The following is a 27,931-nucleotide window of genomic DNA, read 5'->3' as shown; positions in this document are numbered from 1 at the left end:
AAGGATTCATAAACTTTTCTCTTTAATGCTGGGAGTGCATTGTCTGTCACTGACCCACAGTCCCAGTCTTTCTCAAGGTCAAGAGATGGGTGTTCCCCTCAACTCAACAGTCCAGGAAGTAATTAGGGACTCAAAAGAGAAACAGTAAAATCTTGACTCTGAATGAGTCATTAACTCCTGGACTTACCATGATTCCTCATTAACAAAACATGATACAGAACTTTTTTGACCCAAGGGGCCCAAAGAATGACTTGTATCCCACCACCACAGCCCTCCAGGATGGTCCTGACTTCAGGTAACTTTCTTAAGCCACAGCACCCTGATCTAACGTTTTTAGATCAATCCTGCTTTTCCTGATCATGCCCAAGACTATACCGTGGTAATTTTTTAATTGTTGCTTTTATTTTTTGAGATTATAATAAAATTACCTCACTCCCCTCTTCCCTTTCTTCCCTTGAGAAGTCCTAGCCCACTATACCCATCCGTGCTCTCCTTAACACCGTCATGTCCTCTTTTTCATTCAACTCATTGCCTACAAGGCATGTACATATGTGTGTGTGCATATATGGTCCTAAATACATACATATAACCTCTCAGTCTGTATAATGTCACTCGTGTGCATGTTTTCAGAGCTGATGATCTGCTATTAGGTAGCCAGTGGGTGTCCTATCCCCTGGGGAAAACTCTCCTGCTCTCAGCATTTCTTAGCTACCTATAGTACTTCCTGTAGAGGTGAGGACCTAGTAGTCTGCGTGTTATTGTCCTATTCAGCTCATGTTTACTCGGTCATGTTAGTGAAACTTTACAGCATAGCTGCTGGCATGATTAGGAGACAGAGTCTCATGTCAAGGCCCTTGTCTTCTGAGGATACTACGTCATTTAAGTGTATGAAAGTGTGATAGGTGGTGTTACTGCCAAAATCCAGGTAGGGTAAAACAGAAGTGTACTTCATAAGGAACAAGCTAAATATTTGTTATTTAATACAATAAAAGTATTTTTCAAACAACTTTATGAAATTGAGATATTTGGGGGGTAAGTCATGTAATTACAGTGGACTTGCATTCTGCTGTGTCAGTGGTCTCCAAGCACAGACATATGAGAAAAATCTACTGTGATACTTTTAAGCACAACGAGTCCTTTGTCTCTTCCCTGGAGATTCTAACTTGGTAGGATTTGGATCTGATACAATCACCTGTAGTTTTAAATTATCACTGATGAGTGCTTTTGCACATCTAAGTGCACCTCTAAATCATTTTAATGGATATAAAAACTAATTGTGCAGTATGAAATCCTTATGAGTGACTTTGGAGTCATATTCAAGAATGTCAGTATCATTTTGGGGTGTGTGTGTGTGTGTGTGTGTGTGTGTGTGTGTGTGTGTGTTATGAAGTGTAAACCCTGTTGTAGCCCAGAATCATGTAGCTTTTAAAAGACATTAATAATACTTAGAATATGCCTATACAGACATGAGTACAAAAATAAAATGTAATGTAAGATAATATCTACCTAATTTAAATTAAGAAGTTCTAAAATAAAATATCTTCAAAATATAAAGGCAAATAAAAATTAAAAATCTAGGCACCAATATCATAAAAAATCACATATTCAGTAACACCTTCTCTGATCTTACAGCACAAATTTAATAAAGGATATAAGCATGCAAGGTATGTGACTATAAAATTCTAATTAATATATTCGATAATATATTGACAGTAATAAGCGTTTATACCTGATCATGAGTTAAAGTGATCTCATATGAAATATTAATTCCGACTTCAAAGTTAAAATTAATATTATGACTACAGAATCTCATTTAAAAATTTTTATATGCAATTTTAACAAATTGTCTTTAAGTTAAAATTCTAAGATGGTTATTCCTAAATTTTATGTGAACAAGTACTTTTCAAAACTGCCATGAATGCCCAAAGTGATGAAATTAAGTTTCACTTTTCAATCCTCAGACACAGTTTGGCAGGATTACTGATTCGGGAAGGCCTGACAACTACCTGGAAATCACAGTTCTAAGTGATTAGAAGGGGACTGGAGAGGCCTGTGAGGGACAATCAGGTCTGAACATCCCTGTGCAGTCAAGGGCTTTTCATAAACAGTAGCAAAAAAAGGCAATTACGCTCCAGCTGCAGAGGGAGTACCATGCTCACAAAGCACGCAAACGACTCTTGCCCCTTCTTTAATTATACAAAATACAGCATCCAGACAAACCTCAAGAATAGGACTCCAATCGAGGACAGAGGAGCTCATGAAAACCATTCCGTTTCTGGAGACGGTGGCAGGAGAAGCATTGTCGATGTTATGAGGTTCAAAGACGATCTTGCAGTTTGGAGCCATCGGGATCCGATCGCCATTGGCCAGCGTTAGAGTTTTGTTATCATCCAAAACAGAATTCAGGTTTTCAATCCAGATGGCATCGACTGGACCATCAAGAACTATCCAGATATGTTCCCCTGGAATGCCACCCGAGAGAAGAGGCAGAAAGCACACATGCACAGAGGTGCCCGTGTAAGTAGCTATGAAACTTGAGAGAAACTAGAGTTGTATATAATGCCTGTTTACTCTCAATAACGTTTTGATCTCAGTGATGACTAAATTGTATGAGCGCAAAGGACCTTCTAAGTCCCTAGTGTGGCAGTTAGTTAAAACCATAATTAAATTTGTTCCTTGGACAAACACTCAGTGAGCCCTTGTGTATGCTGTCCTAGAGGCCGGGGTATGACGCAGAATGGGACAATGTCCCACCTTCAGAGGGATTATACTCCAAGTGGAAATAATAGACAAATAACCAGAGAAGCAATGTGAGAAGTGTTAAGCAAATTCAAAAAACAGGCAGTATTTTGGTTAGGTGCTCAGCGAAAGACTTCGTGCAAAGAATGAAGTGATGTAAAGGTCTGGAGGTAGGATTTTTTCACACCTACGAACACAAAGTAAAAAACTGTGGAGCAGGAACAAGCTTCAGGTGAACAGATGAAGTGTTTTTGCGCCCTCCAAGGATGAGACGTTGGGATCGTATCCTCTAAGATTAAATGGTACAGGATTAAGGAAGGAAGGAATGCCTCCGGGAATGGGGTCTGTGTCCTGAGACCCCTCTGTCCTTGAAAGGATACAACCAATAAGTTAGCAGCCTTCAAAAGAGTGCGAGTTAAATGTCCTTTTGTTGTTTGCAGACCATTTCATCTATTGTGTTGTATTATAGCAGTCCAAAGGGACAAAGGGAAGTAAATAAGACAGGAAGAAATCAGAAATGGTTAACAAGATGAGAAGGGATGATATGATGGGGAAGGGCAGGCAAATTCAGTTTTCTATATGTTTTTTAATATTTTTAATTTTTTACAAATAAATTTATATTCTTACCTATATGTACAACAAACTACCTATAGCAAGAAGAACCATGACACAATCAGGAACTATATAAATATTACATTCTTAGTGTTTTGGCTATTTGAATTTGGCATACTTGAAGAAAACATCTTTCCTATGGTGTCTAATACCCTGAATGTAAATCAATATCTACCATATCTCGTCATTACCAACTTAAAACATCTATCTAGACCTAAAAACATCTTAACTCCTAAACAACTAAGCTTAATTGTAGAACTAAACTATCTGGTCTTCAACCCCATCAGAGACCTGACAAGGAATAAAATTGATTACCTGAGTATACAGTTTTGTATATGTTAATACCTAACAGAGATCCCGGGAGAGTTATTAACCTAGAAGTTTGAGAGGGAAATCAGGACTAGATGTTCAGCTTAGAAGTGGCATTTAAAGCCACGGGGAACCGGGGGGGCGGGGGGGGCGCGGCGGGGACTGCATAGGTTTCTTCTAGGTTTAAAAATATGTAAAGAGAGACAGGAGGTCTGTGAAGAGATGCCATACAGCATCTAGAAGTCTGCCAAACTCCACATTCTCCTACCTTTTCTAGGCATTTCATCCCAGTGAATGTGGGAAAACAGGATAGCCGGCAGGATAAAGAATCTCTGGGCCCAAGAAGAACACTATGATGGACAGATCTGGGCCCAGGGGTTCTGGTTGATCTAAGGCACCAACCAAGGACAATAGTGCAGTCATCATCAAACCCCTACCCAGATCTAGCCAAGGGACAGAATATTCTTCACAGTTAAGTAGAGACTGGGGACTGACTTTCACACGAACTCTGGTGCCCCATATTTGGCCATGTCCCCTTTAGGGGGAGGTCCAATAGCACTCAGAGGAAGGATAGCAGACTACCAAGAAGAGACTTGATACCCTAACATCATATTCAGGGGGAGGAGGTCCCCCTCAGTCACAGTCATAGGGAAGGGGAATGAAGTGAAAGTGGGAGGGAGGGAGGAATGAGAGGATGCATGGGATGGGATAACCAATGAGATGTAATATGAATTATTTTATTTTTCAATAAAAAATGTGTAAAAAAGAAAAAAAAAAAGAATCTCTGAGCACAAGTAGGCAAAATTCAGGAAGAGACGTGACCAAGTGTGAGAGCGACCACTGGAGGCAGAACTACAAGAAGAAAGGACAGTCTGTACTCTATGCCTGAAATCACCAAAGTCCTTCAGAGTGGAGACAGTGGGGACCAACCTGACAGGACTCACTTAAGGAGATAATTGGAGCTAAAGAATGACAAAAAGAAGAACGCAGACGTAAGTAAAAGTTATTTGGTTCAATTGGTGTTCTTCGACGCATCTGTCTCCCTCTGTCACTCACCAATAATACTATCACTGTCTGGTTGTAGATTTCCTTTGTTACTGTGCATGTTCTGTCCAGATTAAACGCTTTGGGATCCCCAAGGAAACCCACTCACTAGCAACAGGTGAAATGGTGATCTCAGCACAGGTCACTTTGAAAGACAAAGCATCTGCCTCCTCTTTAGAGAAATCGCTCTCAGAGTAAATCTGGGAGGTAAAATTCCATCACTGCATCTACACTGGGTTATTGAATATATTAGAAGCAAATTTCCAATTTCTGGTAAAATAACAGTTACCAATAGGGGCGTTTTTGCTACCTTTTTACTACCACTATGAAAGGGACAGGCTCCTTCCCTTTTGGGATGTTGCTATCTTAAACACGTGTCAGCAGGGGCCTGCTGCCCACCGTGGAGACAGAACAACCTACAAGACCTGCTCCCTCCTGTGTTCTTCCCCTGACAGTGTGTCCATTGTCCCTTTCTCCCTCACACGTGAGAGAACACAGTGGGAGGTGAGCTGCCACCATCTCTTCCAGCTGAGCTGATACTCTGAGAGCACACTGTGCTTTGTGTACAGTGTCTGTGAGTGAGACCACTCACACTGAACAGCCAGCCCTTTAACAGCCAGCAAACGCTTTAACAGTCCAATGCCAGTGTCCTCAAAACAGTGGGATTTGCTAGCTCACTTTTGGACATAGAATTTTTTGCCCAAAGAAGCACATTTCTCTGCATGATTTCATAGAATCAGTTTTTTTTTTTTTAAAAGACAAGCTGTGTAGAAGTAAATGCTACATTTTAAACTATGCAGTGAACATAATGACAGTTGAAAGAAATCACTTTATTCAATGCTATCAACCTTCCTTAATGGCTTCTCTCTATCTATTTTATTCTAAAATATCACAAGGATATGTAAGCATTATTTTAAAAAACAAATGTCCTTTAAAGAGGGCACATTTAGAGCCTGCATGAGAGCTCATCAGATAAATGTCCTTGACTCCGAGCGCCAACATCTGAGTTATAAACCCTGAACCCATATTGTCGAAGAGAACCAGCTCCTAACATGCACATTGTGACATATGTGCGCACACACACACACACACACACATGCATGCACGCACGCATACCTCCTATACACACACACTCTGCACACCATGACATATGCACACACCACACACACACACCACACACTACACCATATACGCACACACATACTACACAGACACAGACACATACTGCACACTGTGACATATGCACACACAACACACAGACACAGACACACACTGCACACTGTGACATAAGCACACACACACACATAGACACACATCACACACATACCACGTCACCATGCCACCACACCACACACACATACACACACGCCACACCACTACATACACACAACACCAACATACATACACACATACCACACCACATGCACACAAACACACACATACACACCACACCACATTGATTACCAATCAATAATTTCATTACTCCAACACTCAGAAAAACACTGAAATATTTTACTTAGTATTACATGGGCAGCACCACTGCTTGGTAATTCTACGCAGCCATTCATGATTTTGCTTAAGATAACATTCATTCCTCTACCTTTCTTTGCTTTCAGTGTTTTCCTCCAAAGGGTAGAAAATATCCCATCAGTCCAATCATTTGTGGCCACGTCGAGTCGCCCAAACATCTGTGGGGCAGTGATTGCTTTGGGATTCATCCTCATTTCTCTGTGCGGCTTTCCACAATCTGCAGCAAGTGCATCCAAATTGTAAACATCTCAGATGTACCATGAGCCAACATGAAGCAACATTGCACTAATTTGTGGTGTGCTGTCAGCAAGTGGTCAAAATATGAAAAGTGAAAATTTACACTGAAAATATATGCCATTCTGCATTCCAAGTTGTAATTAGCCTTGTTATCCTTTATTGAGTACAGCACTTTGCAGTCTATGAAATAAAGTCATATTGCCTTGGGGACAAAAGGAATGCTATGCTAGACCTAGGCAAGTGATTTCTCAGTGTGTATAAGAATTAGCCAGTCCACTGGAGGGTCCTCACAATAAAAAACATGAGGTGGAAGGAACCCTTCCCCAACCCCCCCCCCCTCTTTTTTTCCTTTTTCATGATGAGAGCTTAGGTAGTTGCTCATCTTCTGCAGTCTTCAGGCTAGGCTTTACGCCATCTTATCCCCTGATTTTTGGATACAGAAGTACAGAACCAGCTCTTCTGGGTCTCCAATCTGTGAATAACAAGTGATGGGACTTCTTGGCACCCACTAACATTAAGCTAACCCAGAAGAAGTCTCTGTGTGCGTGTGTGTGTGTGTGTGTGTGTGTGTGCATGTGTGTGTATGCTTGTGCATGTGTGTATATGTGTATGTGCATGTGTGTGTGCATGTGTATATGTGTGTGGGCATGTGTATGTGTTTGTGTGTGTGTGTATGTGTGTGTGTGTGTCCTCTACTGCATCAGTTTCCCTAGAGAACCTTAACTAAAACACCCTCTTAGGAGAACAGAACTAAATTTCTAATTTTCAGAAATCACAAAGCAAATTAGAGTAATTATTTACAGTATATTATGATGCTAAAGTTCAACCTAACCACAGCTGAGCTTTTGCAATAGATGTCATCCACAACACTCTAGCTAAAGTACAATTTTAACATAATTATACTTTGTGAAAATCTTTACGCGTATGTTGGTCAGTTTCACTGTCGAAAACTGTGCTTATTATGTTGTACATAAAAGATAAACCATCAAAAGACACTTCAGTAGGTAGGACTTTCATTTTCAATTAAGATACAATAGCATTTTAAAAAAAACACTTTAATGGGAAACATTTTATTTTAATAATGTCGCTTAGATGAATTCCTCTTGAGTCTTCCTCTAGGTGTTCCTTGGCTGTGAGTCCTGTTGGCTCCATGTTTGAGGACTGTGACCTAGCGTAGGCGCCTTTTCTTACTGTCAATCCTTCCAAACCTCCCTCTCCTAATCTCTTCTCCCCATGGCCATCAGGTGATTTTTTTCAAGCAGGGATGATGATGGCACACCAAGTTCAACAGCATCTCCAGACACATGGAATGAAACCCAACTACTTGGTATGATTAGAAAGCTCCCCATGTCACAGCTACTGCCCTACTTTGGGGACGGTGAAAGCAGAGACAGAAATAGGGAAATAGATTCTGGGAGTCTTGAATGAAGAGACAAAAGAGGCAGCAAATCAGCAAATGGCATGTCACTAAACTAGTTAACTACAGAATAGACTTCAAAAAAGAAGAAAATATCAGGGGAGACATCAGCCATCAGCTCTTCTCCCCTACTAGTTAAAGATATAGCTGTCTCACAGATGGTAATTCATTTTCTTTGAATTATTTTCTCGTCTTACAATAAAGTATGGGGCTAAAAGCTGGGAGGTATTTCTGAAGCTAGAGCGGGGCCCCTCCAACACAGTCACAGCAGGGACATGCTAAAGAAGAGGACACTGCATGCCAAGACTAAGCACTTCCCACACGTCTACACGCAGCCCACCACCCAATAATCTGAATCTGCATGCCAGTGCATCACAGCCTTCCCAATCACTCTTACCCTTCACAGGCTCTTCCTGCGGCAAATATGCCTTTTGTTCATCAGACATTCAACCCTCGGGTCTTGATAAAGCAGTGCCCTCTCTGTACAACTTTTTATAATAACTTAAAAAGTTTCTCATCCCCTCTTCCTCGGCTCCCATTACAGTTCCAACCTTCCTCATAACAATTACGTTTCAGTTGTAGTTAGCTCTGCTATGGCGTCTCCTTGTTACATTGCTAACCTCTTACATGCTTTTACATATGGATTTCCCTGCTTCCAATATAAAACCTGGCAGACTTGCAAAGTAGAGAATACTAAAGAACAATTAATGTGAACTGCACTGTGAGTCAGCAAACAACATGCATGGGTCATGCACCTCTTTAATAGGAGTTCCACCCAATTATCTCCTTCGCCTTTTGGATAATTAAACTTTTCAACATGAAACAATGTACTACTTAAGATAATTAATGTTTACCCTATATGCTAAAGCCAAAAGTAAGCTAATAAACAGCAAATAGTCTAATAATAAATTTATCTTTTCAAGGAACTTCTCCCTAAGCCACAGCACCAAATGGATTATGTAATTCATATGTAGCATGCACAATACATTTACATTGCTTAACGTTTAGCATTTCATTTTGTTCAAGTCCCTGCGCCAGGTGCATTTGCAGTGGATTGCTAACAGAAAATAACTTCAGCTGTGATGAATAGTGAGCATAATCATGAAAACATTATCCTGTAAAAAACACATAAAACTCTCAATCAGAAGATTGACAGCATAAAGGAAAAGGCATGCACTAATAAATCCTGAAGGTGGGAGCCCTCAGTTTGGAAGAGGTAGTTACTGGCAAAGAACATAGTTCGTCACCATCTGAGGACACCTGGTAGAACCCTCACATACAGAATTCACTTTATCCAATAATTTCTAGAAATGAGAACAAGTGTATCACATGAAGAGCCCTAGCATAGGTACTGTCAGTCTCCTGAAACAAATGATCAGTGCTTGTTTTTGTGTGGTAGGTTCTTTTTTTTATTATGGTTATGAACACATCATCTAGCTTATTAATTTGAACGCTGGGAGGAGGCAGTCCGATTGCAGTCAGTGCCCTCACACTCCTCACACACAAACAGCCCAGTGAGCTGGCTCCACTACCTAGAACCCTACAGCACCCTCTCTGCTCTCACGTTCTATACTTCATTCCAACAGACAAAGTTCATAAAACTGTAATTTAGCTCTGTGGCCACTGAGGCTGATAACATGTTTAGAGGCATCAGTGTTCAATGAGAATCAGAGAATACAAGAATAACGGCCAACAAGGCAGTATCCATTATCTTTAAGGTAGAGCTGAGGGACATCTAGAAATAAAATTCATTTACTAAACTTCATTAGAAAAATAACTGCACATGCGTGGGGCTTTCAGAGTAAGATGACTCTTCATGATAGAACTTAAGTGATGAGACTGGAATTCTTTTTGTTTACTGGAAGGTAACATTGTGTTATGGATTTAGTGGGAAGTGGCATGGCATATGGAAATTTGCTGATGGACCCTAATGCTGACTCTCAGGCCCATCACTCATCATTTTTCTGACCTTAGGCCTTTCTGAATCTAGGCCTTGACTTTTATACAAAACAACAGTCCCCTCTCGAGTTCAAGATGAAGAGGAAATTAAATGTGTAAAACGCACAGCACAATGAAAATGCCACTTGAAAAAGTTTCCTTGATGTGTGCATGAACACAATATATTATTTCTTAAAGGTTTCCAATTTGTGGCAAATTAGTATTCCTTCCCTAAAAGTGTGTTTGTGTCTCTCTCTCTTGAGCTCTCAGATGTGCTACAACTGTTGAAATGTGTCACCCAGGGCAAGGAAGTTGCTGCTCCGCACCTGTCATGGCTTTCATCAGGGTGTGAATGCAGGTGGTCTTCCCTGCCCCGCTGGGCCCCAGGCTCATCATCCCATGCCTCACCCTCTGCGTTTCAAACAGCTGGATGACTTTCAGTGTCCAAGGAGGGTGGTTGATTAAGCCAGCTTCATCAACCTGGAGCACAACAGAATCCCCCATATTAGATAGCATTCACCGTGATCCAGACTTACAATGATGAAGGGTCATGGAGAAGAAATGGGGTGGTGGGGGGTTAGGGATTAACAGCTGTAGAACTTCAGTTTGGGAAGATAGAGAGTGATCTGAGGATGGACAGGAGCAATGACCATGTAGCGGAGACCCAGGAGTATGACTGCAATCAGACTGCCTCCTTCACAGCACTCAACTGAATAAACTGGACGGTGTGTGCTTAACCACGATTGAAAAGAACCTACCTACCACACAAAAGTAATGCATGTAAACATAGACAAATAATGGGTCAGTATAATCAAACTATCATCCCAAGCTATTAAGAAGCACCTGCATTTCTTTGGGGAACTGATTTCATCAACACTAATACTTTATTGACTGTAAGTCTGGCGATAAACTTAAGAAAAGAGAATTAAAGTGCAAAATATATCTGGGGCACTTGATTTATAGAATGATATTCATAACAAAAAAATGTGTAGTGTGTCAGATTGGTTGAAAGTCCATGCAACTTCCAAGCAGTCTCAATACTAGCTATCATGCCTGTGTATTCGTGGTCTCTATCTGCCAACAGTGTGGAGTAAAGAAATTTCCAAAATAGGTGCTAAGATTAATCTGTAGATGAGATGGTGAGATTGGTAAGGAAATTGAAGCATAGAATAATCAATGTTCTATGAGGTACAACTTGTAGTCATGAAATTGGGATCCGAACCCCAAACATCCAGGTCTAAGAACTATTTATAAAACAACTACATTATACTTGAACTCACTGTAAATCATGGTTTTATCTTTACTAGAACAGTTTTGAGTACATGAATACAATGACTTTGTTGAACCCCAGAGGATGGTATTCTGCAACCTTTCTATTTTCCAGCTCACACATTCTTTCTACACCCTCTTCCATGATGTCCCCTGGCTATGGAGAGCATGTTATTCCTACTCTTCCAAACACATGGTCAGCCCTCCTTAAACTCAGTAAGCCTCAAAAGCAAACAAAAAGACATGAATCTGAAAAGAGGGTTTATAGTAAAGATGGAGGTGGAGAGGGGTGGGTGGGAAGGAGAAGAAAGAAAGCAGGGATCATCCTGAAAGTGATAAGAATATCATATATGTTTATGAAATTATCTAAACAAATTTAAGTGGTGAAATATTAAAACTCAAAAACGAGGGTGGGTACTGATCATGTACCTTCATGTAATGCACTCTTCAGAAGTCAATGCCCTACTGCTGCCTGACATAAGCCATCTTATGAATTACTCAACTTTTGAAAGAAGATTGTAATTAATTTAGACAGATGTTGAGGAAGTATTTTTGTGAAATGAATTATTATTCCTTATTGATCAGCAAATGCAGACTTTAGTGTACTAATTCTCAAGCAAAAATACACAGCAAGTACTACCACATCTGAATTGTATTACAAGTATTTGCAAGAAAATCAATTTTATCTTATAAACTAATGACCATAGAGAAAAAAAATGTTTTTTTTTTCCTAAAATTCTTCAAGGACAGTAAACTAAGGTGTAATGTTTGCACAGTTCACCTCCACTCATAGAAAGACTGAAAATGGCAGCAAGTGTCCATAAATCCAGATGCCTGACTAGGAACCTGCAATGGGTCCCTCCATCACAGAGATTACAGAAGACAACACAAGTGTCCAGAGGAAAAGAATGAACATATAGATGTGACATGAAATCACTGCAAGTAGAACACAGAAACACAAGTCTGGAGAGCAGTGTGGCAGAACCAAGCTGAGGTCCAGCAGGCAGCCATCTGAGTCCCCACAGACCCTGCCAACCTAAGACATTTCATTCTAAATCTAGTGGAATGTCTCCCACTAATGCAGAGGCAAGTTGGATGTGAAACACTGAACATGTAGCTATGGGAAGGCTGGAAAACTCTGTCGGGGAGCTTCATCAATGACCTGCAGTGACCTCTCCTTTTAAAAAGCTGCAGCCTCGTTATCGCCCTTGGGGCCACGGGTGAGGGTGAGGACATTTGTTCCCCTTGATTCCCACCAGATTCAGGCAAATCAGACACAGTGCTCAGTGCACTATGAAACACATTACCTGTTTCCTGATTGCTGTCTCCAGCTCAGGGTAGCCTGCTTTATCCAAAAGAATATTCGGAAATAGATCTTCAATCAAACTCAAGAACAGGGGTTCATCTTCATCAATCTACAAAGAACGAGAAAAGAAAAAGGAGCAATGATTTTTAGCACAAACACAGAATATACAGAAAATTTGAAAATGCTCAACAGAGGCTAGGGTGACTATTAACAGATGAATAGAACCCTTATCAAACTGAAATAATATGCTCCTTATGTTTCCTATAATTAAAAAGTTAAGATGAGTAAAGAAAAAAATAAACAGAAGGAAAGAAAACCCGATGTACATAACAAATGTTTCATAAAAATCCCCCATTCAGAAGATAGTAGTCTACAATTCCAAACTTAAACTAAAGAGATTATCTTAATGAGATAAATTTGTAAATTAATGATTTGGAATCTGGTTCCTACTTCTTTTTGGAAAAAAAAAAAAACAGCATTTTGTCATACGACATACAGAGACACTGACACTAAACATTGATTATCGGTATGGGAAATCATTATATCCTTGAAAAACTTAATATAGCCTGTAAGGACCAGGCTCTGAAGGCTTTTTCACAGAAAGTCTTTATCTACCACACAGAAATGACTTAACCTACTTGGGTCTTTATTGTGTGCATTTTAAAATAATTTATTATTCGTTTTATGGCACGTTTTGTTCGGGTATATGTCTGTGTAGCATGTGTACCCTGGTGACTACGGAGGCAAGCACTATGTAGGTGCTGGAAATCGAACTCGTGTCTTCTTGGAGAGCAGCCATCGTTCTTGTGTGCTCTTAACTTCTGAGCCATCTCCCCACCCCTGGGTATGGATTGTCTTTCAATCAATTCAATTCTATTAGAACAGAAATATTTCTGACTAGACGTGAGCCATTTGGAAAACCTTGTGAAGATGTATAATTTAAACTCTGCTCTATAGCACTTGATCTGAGAGTTGGGCATTTAAATAAATGTTTCTAAATCTGATTTGTTAAAGTCATCCTTAAGCAGGGGAACCCCGTGAGCCTCACCAGCTTGGAAAGATTCATGTCGCGGAGCACACGCATTACGATGGTGGATTCTGTGTCCATGGGACTGGCTCTTTTTGCTGCCCCCAGCGTGCGTAGGACCGACAGAATGTTGCGCAGACCAAAGTCATAGTGGACCTGAAGAAATGGAGATGCTGGGCTTATTTCCAATAATGTCCTACTATGGAAACAATATAAATTTGGCTGGAAATACATTAAGTGATAATTAATTAATGCTAATTGCTTAAAAAAAAAACAGGGCATGGGTGAGCAGGTCCTGAGGGTGTGAGCTCAGGAGAGCTGTCCTTACCTCCTCACTGGCTGCAGCACTTCAAAAGAGGGCCCCTGAGCCTCTTCTGGTCAAAGCAGGAGAGGGAAAAAATATGGGCACAGGAGAGCTGAAAAGCCGAACAACTCAGCTAGCTACTACCCAGGTCCAAATCCAAGGCTTTGAGTTGGCCCACTCCAACAGCTACCCCATCTATGAACTGCTGAATCACATGAAGAGGCTGGTCCTGCAGAACCAAAGCCGCAGGGTCTCCATGACATAGAGAAACAGTCCCAGTGAGGATGCAGTATTGATGGCGTAGCAGAAGCCAGAGGCCTCGAAGTAGACCAATGACTCGTTGCATGAACATTTTGTAAGTAAAGCTGTTTGGGCAAAAGGTATGCTGTGTGTACACCACAGCTTCCACTGCAAGAGATTTTGGGTAGGGTTGGTTTTGTTTGTTTGTTTGCTTATTTGTTTTCTTTGGGGGAGGTTGCAAGGGTGGAGGGCAGATATGGAGCAACAGGGAGATGAGTGGGATTGGGGTACATGATGGGAAATTGACAAAGAATCAACAAAAAGTTTACAAGACAATAGAACAAAAATTTTCTTTATTGACATGTTTTTTGAAAAACTGAAGACTATCCAAGAGTCTTTCCTTACACCATCATTAGCTTAAGTCCTTGGGTTAAAACTAAGATGTGACCAGATAAGGGGAAAGATACACATTTCCTCTTATACTGTGACAACCCTTTACCTTCCTCTCAGTCATTCATACATGTGAAAACAGACTTGTGTCTCTATAGCTAAAATTTACGACCAGAACAAAACTCAGACACTGCACTCTCAAACTCTTTCTGATAATACAGGAATGTTAAGCATGAGGAAAAGAAGCCCCATTTCAAGGTTACCTGGAGGAAGAATCCTGCTAAGTCTGAAACCGTGCCCCAGCCTTGTGCATAGTATAACAATCATGACAGTTCTACATTCCATTCCAAATGTTAGCATGTATGAGGTGAATAATTAAAATTCCATTATCCAACCACTGTGGAATACAGCTGGCAGTTCTAAAAATTAAAAATGGAGCAACCAGGCCAGGTGCATGGGCAAAGGCCTCTAATCCCAGCACCTGGACTGATGCACAAGGATTTAAGCTTGAAGGCTAAATGGCAACTTCCAGGCCAACGTGGGTAACGTAGTGGGGCATTGTCTTACAAGCTTAAAAAGGAAACTTCCATAGGATGCAATGACCCCACTGGAAGCTCAGTCTCAAAGTGATGTTTGAACAATATATAATATTCATACCCTAGTGTTCACAAAAGATAGAAGCAGCGAGCGGCCACAATGCCCACTGCAGCAGGTGAATGGAGAAGCAAAATACAGCATCTTCACACTGGATTATTACTTAGCCACATACAGGAGAAACCCCATACCACATCACAGATGAGCCTTGAAGATATTATGCTCACTAAAATATGTCAGCCACAGAAGAATAAACACTGTATGGTTTTATTTATATGAGTTATTATAAAGTTAGTGGAAAATTAGGATGATGGCTACCAGGGTCTGAGAAGTGGGAGAAGAAAGCTGTCAAATTGTAGCGTTTGGTTTTGCAAGAAAAGAAATGATGAAAATTTTCTGTAGATCTATTTGTTGTAATTATACTTAACATTACTGAATTGTACACTTGAAGTGGTTGGTATAGCAAGTCATGTATTTTGCCACAATAAAATCATAACTACATAAAAACAAAAATTAAATTAAAAGTCATTGGTTAACATAACAGAGAGTGTTCCACCTCACCCAGGGCTTATGTATTGAGAGTGGAGCACATGAAAGCATTCAAGGTCAGCTCCTGCCTTCAAGGGACTCAAGGTCTTAAGAAGAACAAAGACATGAAAGCGGAAGTAAATGTGGTCAAGGGTAGCCATGGCCACAAAGTGTCACCAAGCAAAGCTCCCTTTCAGAAGTGTGACTGTGTTAAGTACATGGTCCTGAAGGGTATCTACCAGGGCATGATGGCTCTGAATACGCTGATTCCTGTCACTTCATGAGGGCTTTGTGAAGGTGACATAGGTGGAGTACAGAAGCCATGACGACAAGGACAGGAGTCGGCAATGTGGACAGTTCTCTATACTCAATGAACGGAAGGGAGAAGGTGACTCAGTAAACTGCATCCTAATCAAGAGTGAGGTGAAATCCCAGCTCTGGCCAACACCTTTACTGCAGTCTTGTGACATACATATGGCCCACTTAAGCTGGCTCCATTTCCTCAGACATTATGAAATACTGTTCACTGTTTCAGGCCATATAGATGTAATTATGTGATTATCTCGCCTCTCCTAGCCACTAAGTCTCATGAGGGCTTTATCTGCTATCCCAAACATGTAGAAAACTATCAAGAAGTTTGCAGCAGGAAAAGCAAAGGTCAAGCTTAGTTAAATACATGGGTGATCTTGATAGTACAAAGAGTCAATGACACAGAAGTTCCTGAAAACTATGCCATCACCTAGGACACCATGATGCACACACAGGCTATGTAAAACTGCCAACAGCAATGTCCATATTAAGTCATTTTACAGAGTAACCACATCACTTCTATACTAGAAATATTAATTTCCTTAAATGTACTTCTTAACAAAAGTCTAGACAAAATCCATTTGCTGGGGCTTGACGATAACTCTGTAGGCCAAGTGCTTGCTGTGTAACCATGAAGATCTGACATCAGTCTGAAAACCTATGCCGCCCTCAAAAAAAGCCAGGCATGGTGGCACACACATGAATCCACAGCACTGGGAAATCAGAGACAGACAGGTCCCTAGTCCCCACTGGCCCTAGCTAGCCCACAGTCCGAAGGAGACTATGTGTCAAAAGCCAAGGTGGACAATACCTCAGGAACAGTTCATAAAGCTGATGTCTGGTCTCCCTGTGTATGTGTACACACGATGCACATGTGCCTGCACACATGCACACATACATAACACACAAATCAGTTTTGTCATTTTATACTCAGTGTCAAATGCGTCTTGTCAAGAAGTCTACTCTAATAATTTGTGGCTTCTGGGAGTGGGAGAGTTGGTCACTAACAGGCTACCATCGCTCCAGTAGACTCCCCTACATCACGCACATACAGGCAACAACCAAGTCAACCCAATTGATTGTTTTAAGAGCACATGAGATTTGGAGAGAAAAGTAGTGAAGGATATAAAGGAGGAACTGGTGGACACAGACTATGGGGTGGACACATCAAAACACATTATATGTTACATGCATATATTAATTTCCCCAACACTCCTTTTTTTAAGAACTGAAAATGTGCTAGGGAACAGAAAGGCGAAATGTAGCGAACTCCATAAAGACCTTCAGGATAACACACCTGCTTCGAGAGCTGCTCCTCACACAACCGATACAGTGTGAAAAATTTCCTGGCCAGAACGATGTTGTCAATGAAGCCACAGCTGGCCAACTTCACCCTGATGATGATCTGACGGTCGGGGACCATCATGGACACAGAGCGGAAGTTGATCTTCAAGTTTTCCGGGAGCTCCTGGCGCCCAGCATAGCCAGGGTTCTAAACGGAAACAAAACCCAAGGATGAATGACACGTTCCTGGGGCAACTAGGACACACCAGCATGATACTAAAAGATTCCTTCTGCACACAACACAGATCTGGAATGTCAACTCGGGAGCTCATTTACGTATCTTAACTCTTCTTCTGCCTGGGCAGACTAAGTCATGAGTTATTAATGTGAGCTTTGTTTAGCGCTTAAAGGTTTCCAAACAGAAATGATAATTACAATCTCAGTCTCCATTCATGATGCACAGGCGACACGGGCCTAGGGAGAAGTACGAGACAGAAAGACTGAGTTTCATTACAATTGCCAGCTCTTCTAGCAATATTTACCATGGTTAGAAAAAGTCCAAACTCTGGGTTCATCGTCACATTATCACCATCAGTAAAAATAAAAGATTTTTTATGCTCTTTTTTACATGTGAGAATAATGGAGATTTGCTGGGCTGCAACGGAGAGAACCGGTAGATCGATGCGGTTGAATTCATCAAAGCAACCCCAGGACCCAGACTGTGCCAGCCCTTAGAAAGCAAATTAAACAGAAAATCCAATTAGTATATTATTTTTGAAAACCGATAAAATGGATATTTTGCAGCTGCCAAAATGAACCCGAGATCAGTTTATTCAAAACTGAAGTTAGGAATAAATGGTACATCAAGCGGCCCCAAACAACCGAGAAGTTGGCAGCCTGTCTGTAAACATCCAAAGGTATTACTGACTACAAGTGCTTTACAAAAAGGAAATTGCATAAGCATTTCATCCACCAAATGCTGCTAAGACTGAGCTTGTCAAATAAAACAAGCTGAGGAAAATGACACCAAAATATGTCCAGTTCTTGGAGAAAATAGACAAATCTTCTGCTGTTCTTGCTGCTGCAGAGTGATTCAAGTCTCCCACAAGCTGAGCATGTGTTCCCCGTAAGCCACATCACCCACCTGGAAAGATCAATCTTAACAAGAAATTTCACCTGGTTTGAAATTTCTCAGGGAAAAGCTCACCTTTGAATATCCGCCCCAGTCCTCGGAAGTCCATCTGGTCTGAACAGTTGAAAACTACAACGTATTTCCCAAGACACCGGCCCATATCCTTGGTGGTTTCAGTCTTTCCTGTTCCTGCAGGACCAGCAGGGGCTCCTCCCAAGCTCATGCCCAGAGCTTGTGCCAACGTGATGTAGCACCTGCAGGGCCAATTTGTCATTAGAAACTTGCTACAGCATTCCAGAGTCACTCAGGACATCACAGGGAAATGAATCTGTGTGTGCCTAAAAGATGCTGGAAGAGAGCCCATCTTCCTGTAGATAATTTCCAAACCTACACCCTAAGATAAGTGTCCTCGTGTATTGAGATGTGCTGTGGAAAAAAGGGGTAGTCTCTGGCCAAATAAGTTTAAGAAGTCTATAAGAAGTTAAGCAATTTTCTTTACTGATATTTCTCAGGCATTATGATAATGATATTTATGATAAGTATTGCGTATGTATAAGCAAAAAAAAAATGTATAGAGTATTGCAAGAATTTATTTGGCACACTTCCCTAAAAGTCCACTCATACTCACCTAAAGGATAGATGTTACTAAAAAGGTAAAAACAAGCATTGGTGAGGGGTTTGCATACTGATGGTGAAGATGTGGCTTGGTGAAGTCACTATTGAAAACTGTATGAATTACCCCTGCAGTGAGAAACAGCACTAACATATACCCACCTGGGTGCATACACAAAAAATGATGAAATCTCCCTTTCATGAAAATGTCTACTCTGCCATGCCCCCTGGAGCTAAGAAAAGACCCAATTGTCAATTAATGGATGAATGAACTTATCAAAATATGGTTGTATACAGTGGAGTACTTTTTAGTCTCTAAAAAGAACATGACTCTGAGATTCCATTGCTCAAAATGACTAAGATCAAACGCTCAAGCAACTGCTCATGTTGGCGAGGATGTGGAGCAGGGAGAAGAACACCTCTTTTGCTGGTTGGAGTGCAAATTTGTACATCCACTTTTGAAATCAATTGGGAGGCTACTCAGAAAATTGGAAATTGGTCTAACTCAAGACCCAGCTCTATATCCTTCCTGAGCATATACCCAAAGGATGCTCCACCATACCACAAGGACACTTGCTCAACTATGTTCATAACAACCTTATTCATAGTAGCCAGAAACTGGAAACAACCTAGATGTCCCTCAACTGAATAATGAATAAAGAAAAAGTACTACATTTACACAATGGAGTGTTACTCAACTATTAAAAACAAGGAAAACATGAAATTTGGAAACAAATGAATGGAGCTAGAAAAGATAATACAGAGTGAGGTAAACTAGACTTAGAAAGAAAAACATGCTATGTACTCACTTATTGATTGGTATTAGCCATAAAGTACAGGATTATCATGCTACAATCCACAGACCCAAAGAAGTTAAGTAACAAGGATGGTCCAAGGGAAGATTTATGAATCTCACTGAGAAGGGAAAATAGACTAGACACCTTAGGTGGATGGGGATAGGGGGATGACTGGATGCAGTAGTGAGGGGATGGAAATAGGAGGAATTGGGGACTGGAAGACAGAGAGGGAAAGAGAGGGGAGGAGGTAGAGGGAGAGAGAGAGAAAGTACTGAGAGAAAATTGAAATGGGAAAGCATCTCTGGGACAAGCTAGAAACCTAGGACAATGTAAACCCTTAAGAATTTATGGAGGAGATCCAAGATGGCGGCGAGCAGTGTGGACCGCGTTTGGAGGCTCCAGTGAACAATTCAGGGAATTGCACAGATTTCTGAGCCAGGAACACCGAGGTCTGAACATCACGGCAGCAGGAGTGCTCCACGGTTCGGAGGGACCAGGGTGCGGAGGACCTGCGTGCCCCTGCACACGGGAGGAGCGTGGTTTTTCTCTGATCGGAGCGGCAGCGGTAGAGGCGGCAGCACCAGCGGCACCAGCAGCGGCGGCTGAGGTTTGCAGCTCATAGCCTTCCGGTGGAGGCGATTGGTGTGGTGGCTGGTGGGAATTGCTGCGGGAGAGGGGACTCGGGGCAGGATTTGGGTCGCGTGGAGCCTTTGGACCCAGATTGGACTCGGCGGACAGTTCGGCCCCAGAGTCCCGGGTATTGGCCCGGCCCAGCAAACAATTCTGCCTGAGGCACTAACTCAGCGTGGCCATAGCTCCCCTGCTGTGGCACAGGCTTAGTTGAGCACGCTGCTCCACACTAGGCACTACCTCAGCTCAGCGGCAGCTCCCCTGCGGTGACACAGTCTGGGCGGAGCACTTGGTTTCACCACAGGCGCTAACTCAGAGCAGCCGCAGTTCTCCTGCTGTGGCGCAGGCTTGGTGACGTGCTCAGTTCCATCCTAGGCACCACCTCAGCTCAGCGGCAGCTCCCCTGCGGGGACACAGTCTGGGCGGAGCACTTGTCCCACCACTGGCGCTAACTCAGAGCAGCCGCAGTTCTCCTGCTGTGGCGCAGGCTTGGTGACGTGCTCGGTTCCATCCTAGGCACCACCTCAGCTCAGCGGCAGCTCCCCTGCGGGGACACAGTCCGGGCGGAGCACTTGTCCCACCACTGGCGCTAACTCAGAGCAGCCGCAGTTCTCCTGCTGTGGCGCAGGCTTGGTGACGTGCTCGGTTCCATCCTAGGCACCACCTCAGCTCAGCGGCAGCTCCCCTGCGGTGACACAGTGCGGGCGGAGCACTTGTTCCACCACTGGCGCTAACTCAGAGCAGCCGCAGTTCTCCTGCTGTGGCGCAGGCTTGATGACGTGCTCGGTTCCATCCTAGGCACCACCTCAGCTCAGCGGCAGCTCCCCTGCGGGGACACAGTCCGGGCGGAGCACTTGTCCCACCACTGGCGCTAACTCAGAGCAGCCGCAGTTCTCCTGCTGTGGCGCAGGCTTGGTGACGTGCTCGGTTCCATCCTAGGCACCACCTCAGCTCAGCGGCAGCTCCCCTGCGGGGACACAGTGCGGGCGGAGCACTTGTTCCACCACTGGCGCTAACTCAGAGCAGCCACAGTTCTCCTGCTGTGGCACAGGCTGGACAGAGCTCTCGGTTCCACCAGCTCTAAGACTCTGGTTGGACACAGTGTACAGTTTGAATCCAGAATTCCTGGCTGAGATTGGTGGTCAGTTCGGGCCCTGAGTCAATAACTGACCACAGCACGCACTTTGGGCCAAAAGGCCCTAGTGGAGCTTGGTGCGTAGTCCCAGCCCAAAAATTCTGGCTGGGCCCTGTGTGCATTTTGGGCCCAAAATCCCTAGCTGAGCTTGGCAGACGGTTCTGGCCCTGAGAATCTAGCTGAGTTCTGCCCGTGGTTCGGTCCCAGTGCTCCTGGCTGGACTTGGCAGGGAACACAGAAGGCTGTGGATACCTTGGCCTGACCCAACGCTCATTCAGAGACCCAGAACAATTGCAGGATCCACAGCAGAGGGGGACTGAGGATCACTGGCTGTGAGAGACCAGAACAACAGGGCTAACCTCCTAACATCCACACCAGTGAAGCTTTGAGCTCGCAGCCTAGGGAAATCGTAAGAAAACAAGTGAATCTATCGTCAGACACCCTCCATTCAACTCTGGAAGCTACCCAACAAAAACAAAGACGGCAAGATGTCTAAAGGACAACGAAAAAGCATACGCAAAAAACCCCAAAACAACATGGCGTCTCCAGTTTCCAGCTATCCCAAAGAAAACCACCCAGAGAACTCAAATACAACGGAAATACAAGAAAATGACCTCAAATCCTTAGTAATGAGGATGATAATGGAGGAAACAAATAAAATTCGTAATCAAATGCAGGAAGACGCAGACAAACAGGTGAGAGACATAAAAGAAGCACATAGAGTGGAACTGGAAAAATTGCAGGAAAATGCAAACAACCAGATGAAAGAAATAACTAAAACGGTTCAAGCTCTGAAGACCTATAAAGAGGCAATGGAAGAAACTCAGGAATATACAAAAAATCAGATGAAAGAAATCAAAAAATCAGTTCAAGATCTGAAAATGAAAATGGATTCAATGATAAACACACAGACAGAAGAAAAACGAGAACGTGAGACCTCAGAGAAGAAGGCGAGCAACACAGAGGTGAGCTTTTCTAACAGAATCCAAGAGATGGAAGAACGAATCTCAGGGCTAGAAGATACAATCACAGATATTGAATCAACCATTAAAGAAAATGCCAAATCTGGAAAACTCCTGACACAAAACATCCAAGAAATTAAGGACACCATGAAAAGAAGAAATTTGCGGATAATAGGCATTGAAGAAAGAGAGGACATCAGACTCCAGGGCCCAGAAACTATTCTCAACAAAATCATAGAAGAAAATTTCCCCAATCTAAAGAAAGAGATGCCTATAAACATACAAGAGGCCTACAGAACACCAAATAGAATTGACCAGAAAAGAAAAAACTGCCCGCCACATAATAATCAAAACACAAAACATGCAGAACAAAGAAAAAATATTAAAAGCTGCAAGGGAAAAGGGCCAAATAACATTTAATGGTAAACCTATCAGAATTACACCTGACTTCTCAGCAGAGACCATAAAAGCCAGAAGGGCCTGGACAGAGATCCTGCAAACCCTAAGAGAACACAGATGCCAGGCCAGACTACTTTACCCAGCAAAATTATCAATAACCATTGATGGAGAAAACAAAATATTCCATGACAAAAACAAATTCAAACAGTACCTATCCACAAACCCAGCTTTACAGAAGGTACTAGAAGGAAAACTCCATCCCAAAGGGTCAAGCTACAACCAAAACTACCCAGGAAATAGATAACTATCCCATGGCAAAAACACAACTACACAAACGCTCGACTGGAAACAACATCAAAATTAAGACTCTTAACAGTCACTGGTCATTAATATCTCTCAACATCAATGGCCTCAATTCGCCAATAAAAAGACACAGACTAACCGAATGGGTACATAAACAAGACCCAACATTCTTCTGCATCCAAGAAACACATCTCACCCATAATGAAAGGCATTACCTCAGGGTAAAAGGTTGGAAAAAAATATTCCAAGCAAATGGTCACAAGAAGCAAGCAGGTGTAGCCATTTTAGTATCGAACAAAATAGACTTTCAACCAAAATTAATCAAAAGGGATGAGGAAGGACACTTCATACTCATCAAAGGTAAAGTCAACCAAGATGACATCACAATTCTGAACATCTATGCTCCCAATACAAGGGCACCCACATATATAAAAGATCTCCTAAAAAAGCTTAAACCACACATCGATCCCCACACAATAATAGTGGGAGACTTCAACACCCCACTCTCACTGAAGGATAAGTCATTGAAACAGAAACTAAGCCGAGAAATAACATCATTAACCAATGCCATGGGTCAAATGGATCTAACAGATATCTATAGAACCTTTCACCCAAACAAGAAAGAATACACCTTCTTCTCTGCACCCCATGGAACCTTCTCCAAAATTGATCACATCGTAGGTCACAAAGCAAGCCTCAACAGATACAAGAGGATTGAAATAATACCTTGTATCCTATCAGATCACCATGCTCTTAGGCTGCAATTCAACAACAACAGAAATAACAAAAAGCCTACACGTTTGTGGAAACTAAACAACTCTCTGCTAAATGACACCTGGGTCAGGGAAGAAATAAAGAAAGAAATCAAGGAGTTTCTGAAATTCAATGAAAATGAAGAAACAACATACCCAAATTTGTGGGATACATTGAAAGCAGTGCTAAGAGGAAAATTCATAGCACTAAGTGCCTTTAAAAAGAAATTGGAAACATCGCACATAAGCATCTTAACAACACAACTGGAAGACCTAGAAAAAAAAGAAGCAGAAACACCCAAGAGGAGTAGACGCCAGGAAATTATCAAACTCAGGGCTGAAATTAACAAATTAGAAACTAAGAAAACAGTCCAAAGAATCAACAAAACCAAAAGCTGGTTCTTTGAGAAAATCAACAAGATAGACAGACCATTAGCCAAACTAACTAAAAGGCAGAGAGACAGTATTGAAATGAACAAAATCAGAAATGAAAAGGGAGACATAACAACAGACACTGAAGAAATTCAAAGAATCATAAGATCCTACTTTGAAGGCATATACGCCACAAAATTTGAAAATCTAAGGGAAATGGACGATTTTCTTGATCAAGTTCACTTGCCAAAGTTGAGTGAAGAACAGATAAACAAGTTAAATAGTCCCATTTCCCCTACAGAAATAGAAGCAATCATCGATGGTCTCCCAACCAAAAAAAGCCCAGGGCCAGATGGTTTCAGTGCAGAATTCTACCAGACCTTTAAGGGCGAGCTAATACCGATACTCTTCAAGCTACTCCAAAAGATAGAAATGGATGGAAAATTACCAACTTCATTCTATGAGGCCATAGTCTCATTGATACCTAAACCTCACAAAGACTCAACAAAGAAAGAGAATTTCAGACCAATTTCTCTTATGAACATAGATGCAAAAATACTAAATAAAATACTTGCAAAACGAATACAGGAGCACATCAAAGATATCATTCATCATGACCAAGTAGGCTTCATTCCAGGCATGCAGGGATGGTTTAATATACGGAAATCCATCAATGTAATCCATCATATAAACAAACTGAAAATAAAAAACCACATGATCATCTCCTTGGATGCAGAGAAAGCATTTGATAAAATTCAACACCCATTCATGTTTAAAGTTTTAGAGAGATCGGGGATACAAGGCACTTTCCTCAACATAATAAAGGCTATATACAGCAAGCCAATAGCCAAAATCAAAGTAAATGGTGAGATACTCAAGGAAATTCCTCTCAAATCGGGAACAAGGCAAGGCTGCCCACTCTCTCCATATCTCTTCAATATAGTACTCGAAGTTCTAGCCAGAGCAATAAGACAACAAAAGGAGATCAAGGGTATCCAAATGGGAAAGGAGGAAGTCAAATTATCCCTCTTTGCAGATGATATGATAGTGTACATAAGTGACCCTCAAAACTCCACCAGAGAACTCCTAAAGCTGATAAACACCTTCAGCAAATTGGCTGGATACAAAATTAACTCAAAAAAGTCTGTAGCCTTCCTATACACAAATGACAAGCTTACAGAGGAAGAAATTAGGAAAACCACACCCTTCACATTAGCCACAAGCAATATAAAATATCTAGGAGTTACCCTAACTAAGCAAGTGAAGGACTTGTATGAAAAAAATTTCAAAACTCTGAAGAAAGAGATTGAAGATGACCTGAGAAGATGGCGTGATCTTCCTTGCTCATGGATCGGGAGAATTAACATAGTAAAAATGGCCATCCTACCAAAAGCAATCTACAGATTCAATGCAATCCCTATCAAAATAACTACACAATTTTTTAAAGACATTGAAAGTTCAATTCTGAACTTCATATGGAAAAACAAAAAACCCAGAATAGCTAAAACAATCTTGTACAATAAAAGATGCTCCGGAGGAATCTCCATACCTGATCTCAAACTGTACTATAAAGCAATAGTACTTAAAACAGCATGGTACTGGCACAGCAACAGGCTGGTTGATCAGTGGAATCGAATCGAAGACCCAGATATGAATCCACACACATATGGTCACTTGATTTTTGACAAAGAAGCCAAGTCCATTCAATGGAAAAAGGATAGCATCTTCAACAAATGGTGCTGGTCTAACTGGAGGTCTATGTGTAAAAAAATGAAACTGGACCCATATTTGTCACCTTGCACAAAACTCAAATCCAAGTGGATTAAAGACCTCAACATAAAACCAGAGACACTAACTCACTTAGAAGAAAAAGTGGGAAAGAGTCTGGAACATATTGGCACAGGAGACAACTTCCTGAACAGAACACCAACGGCCCAGGCCTTAATGTCAACCACTGATAAATGGGACCTCATGAGGCTGAGAAGCTTCTGTAAGGCAGGAGACACTGTCAAGAGAACAAAGCGACAGCCTACAGACTGGGAAAAAATCTTCACCAACCCTACATCTGACAAAGGTCTAATATCCAAAATATATAAAGAACTCAAGAAATTAAACACCACCAAACCGAATAACCCAATTGAGAAATGGGGCTTGGAACTAAACAGAGAATTCTCAACAGAGGAGTATCAAATGGCTGAGAAACACTTAAAGAAATGCTCAACCTCCTTAGTCATCAGGGAAATGCAAATCAAAACAACTCTGAGATTCCATCTTACACCCATCAGAATGGCTAAGATCAAAAATTCAAGCGACACCACATGCTGGCGAGGATGTGGGGAGAGAGGAACACTCCTTCATTGCTGGTGGGAATGCAAACTAGTACAGCCACTTTGGAAATCTATCTGGTGCTATCTCAGAAAAATGGGAATAGGGCTTCCTCAAGACCCAGCTATTCCACTCCTTGGAATATACCCAGAAGATGCTCCAGCACACAACAAGAAAATTTGCTCAACCATGTTCATAGCAGCCTTATTCATAATAGCCAGAACATGGAAACAGCCTAAGTGTCCCTCAGTAGAAGAGTGGATAAAGAAACTGTGGTACATATACACTATGGAATACTACTCAGCTATTAAAAACAAGGAATTCCCGAAATTTGTGGATAAATGGATTGAGCTAGAAATGATCATAATGAGTGAGTTAACCCAGAAGCAGAAAGAATCAAATGGTATATACTCACTTATATCTGCATACTAGCCCAAGGGGCATGTCCCACGAAAGCCTTCACTTACCAGGAAACTGGGACAGAGGGGAAGGCATCCTATTGGGACTCTAAATGAGAGACGCATGGGAGAACAGCAAAATAAAAGGATCCAGAGGGTCCTAGAAATCTACAAGTAGAACAATATGATAGGCAGATTTGGGCCCAGGGGTCCCGCTCAAACTAAGGCACCAGCCAAGGACAATACAGGAGGTAAACTTTAAACCCCTTCCCAGATCTAGCCAATGGTCAGAATATTCTCCACAGTTGAGTGGAGAGTGTGATACGACTTTCTCACATACTCTGGTGCCTCACATTTGACCATGTCCCCTGGAGGGGGAGACCTGGTGGCACTCAGAGGAAGGACAGCAAGTAGCCAAGAAGAGACTTGATACCCTATGAGAATATATAGGGGGACGTAATCCCCCTCAGGAACAGTCATAGGGGAGGGGAATAATGGGAAAAGGGGGGGGGGGGAGGAATGGGAGGATACAAGGGATGGGATAAACATTGAGATGTAACAAGAATAAAGTAATAAAAATAAAAAAAAAAATAAAAGAAAAGAAAATAAAATAAAAAAAAATAAAAAAATGAAATGACAGCTTTAAAATAAACTTCTTTATGGCTTATTTTCAGTAAAAAAAAAAAAAAAAAAAAAAAAAAAAAAAAGAATTTATGAAGATGACCCCAGCTAGGACTCTTAGCAATGGAAGATAGAAAGTCAAAACCTATCATCTCCTGTAACCAGGCAAGATTTCCAATCAAGGAATTGGAACATCAACCCAGGTACAAAACCTTCGACCTACAATTTATGCTCCCTACAAGATGTGCTGGGGTTAAAGATGGAGCAGAAATTGAGGGAGTGGCCAACTAATAATTGATCCAGCTTGAGACCCATGCCATGAGAGGGAGCCTTTCCAATACTGTACCCAACACTGTTAATGATATTCTGCTGCACTTACAGCAAAAGCCTAGCATAATCATCATCAGAGAGGCTTC

General features: G+C 41.7%; 1 protein-coding gene across 1 annotated transcript in view; it reads right to left on the bottom strand.

The window, feature by feature from the left end:
• Positions 1–27,931, bottom strand: part of Dnah5 (dynein axonemal heavy chain 5) — a 245,260-nt gene that overhangs the window by 118,042 nt on the left and 99,287 nt on the right. The window contains exons 36-43 of the mRNA XM_051151015.1: positions 18,285–18,463; positions 17,620–17,807; positions 17,091–17,285; positions 13,450–13,584; positions 12,403–12,510; positions 10,153–10,306; positions 6,305–6,451; positions 2,221–2,462 (exon numbers count right to left, since the gene is read on the bottom strand). Coding sequence (XP_051006972.1) covers positions 2,221–2,462; positions 6,305–6,451; positions 10,153–10,306; positions 12,403–12,510; positions 13,450–13,584; positions 17,091–17,285; positions 17,620–17,807; positions 18,285–18,463 — 1,348 coding nt within the window. The remainder of the gene's footprint in view (positions 1–2,220; positions 2,463–6,304; positions 6,452–10,152; positions 10,307–12,402; positions 12,511–13,449; positions 13,585–17,090; positions 17,286–17,619; positions 17,808–18,284; positions 18,464–27,931) is intronic.

This window comes from Acomys russatus, chromosome 9, assembly GCF_903995435.1.
Source record: "Acomys russatus chromosome 9, mAcoRus1.1, whole genome shotgun sequence".
NCBI lineage: Eukaryota > Metazoa > Chordata > Mammalia > Rodentia > Muridae > Acomys > Acomys russatus.
This window is presented reverse-complemented; position numbering and strand designations above follow the sequence as displayed.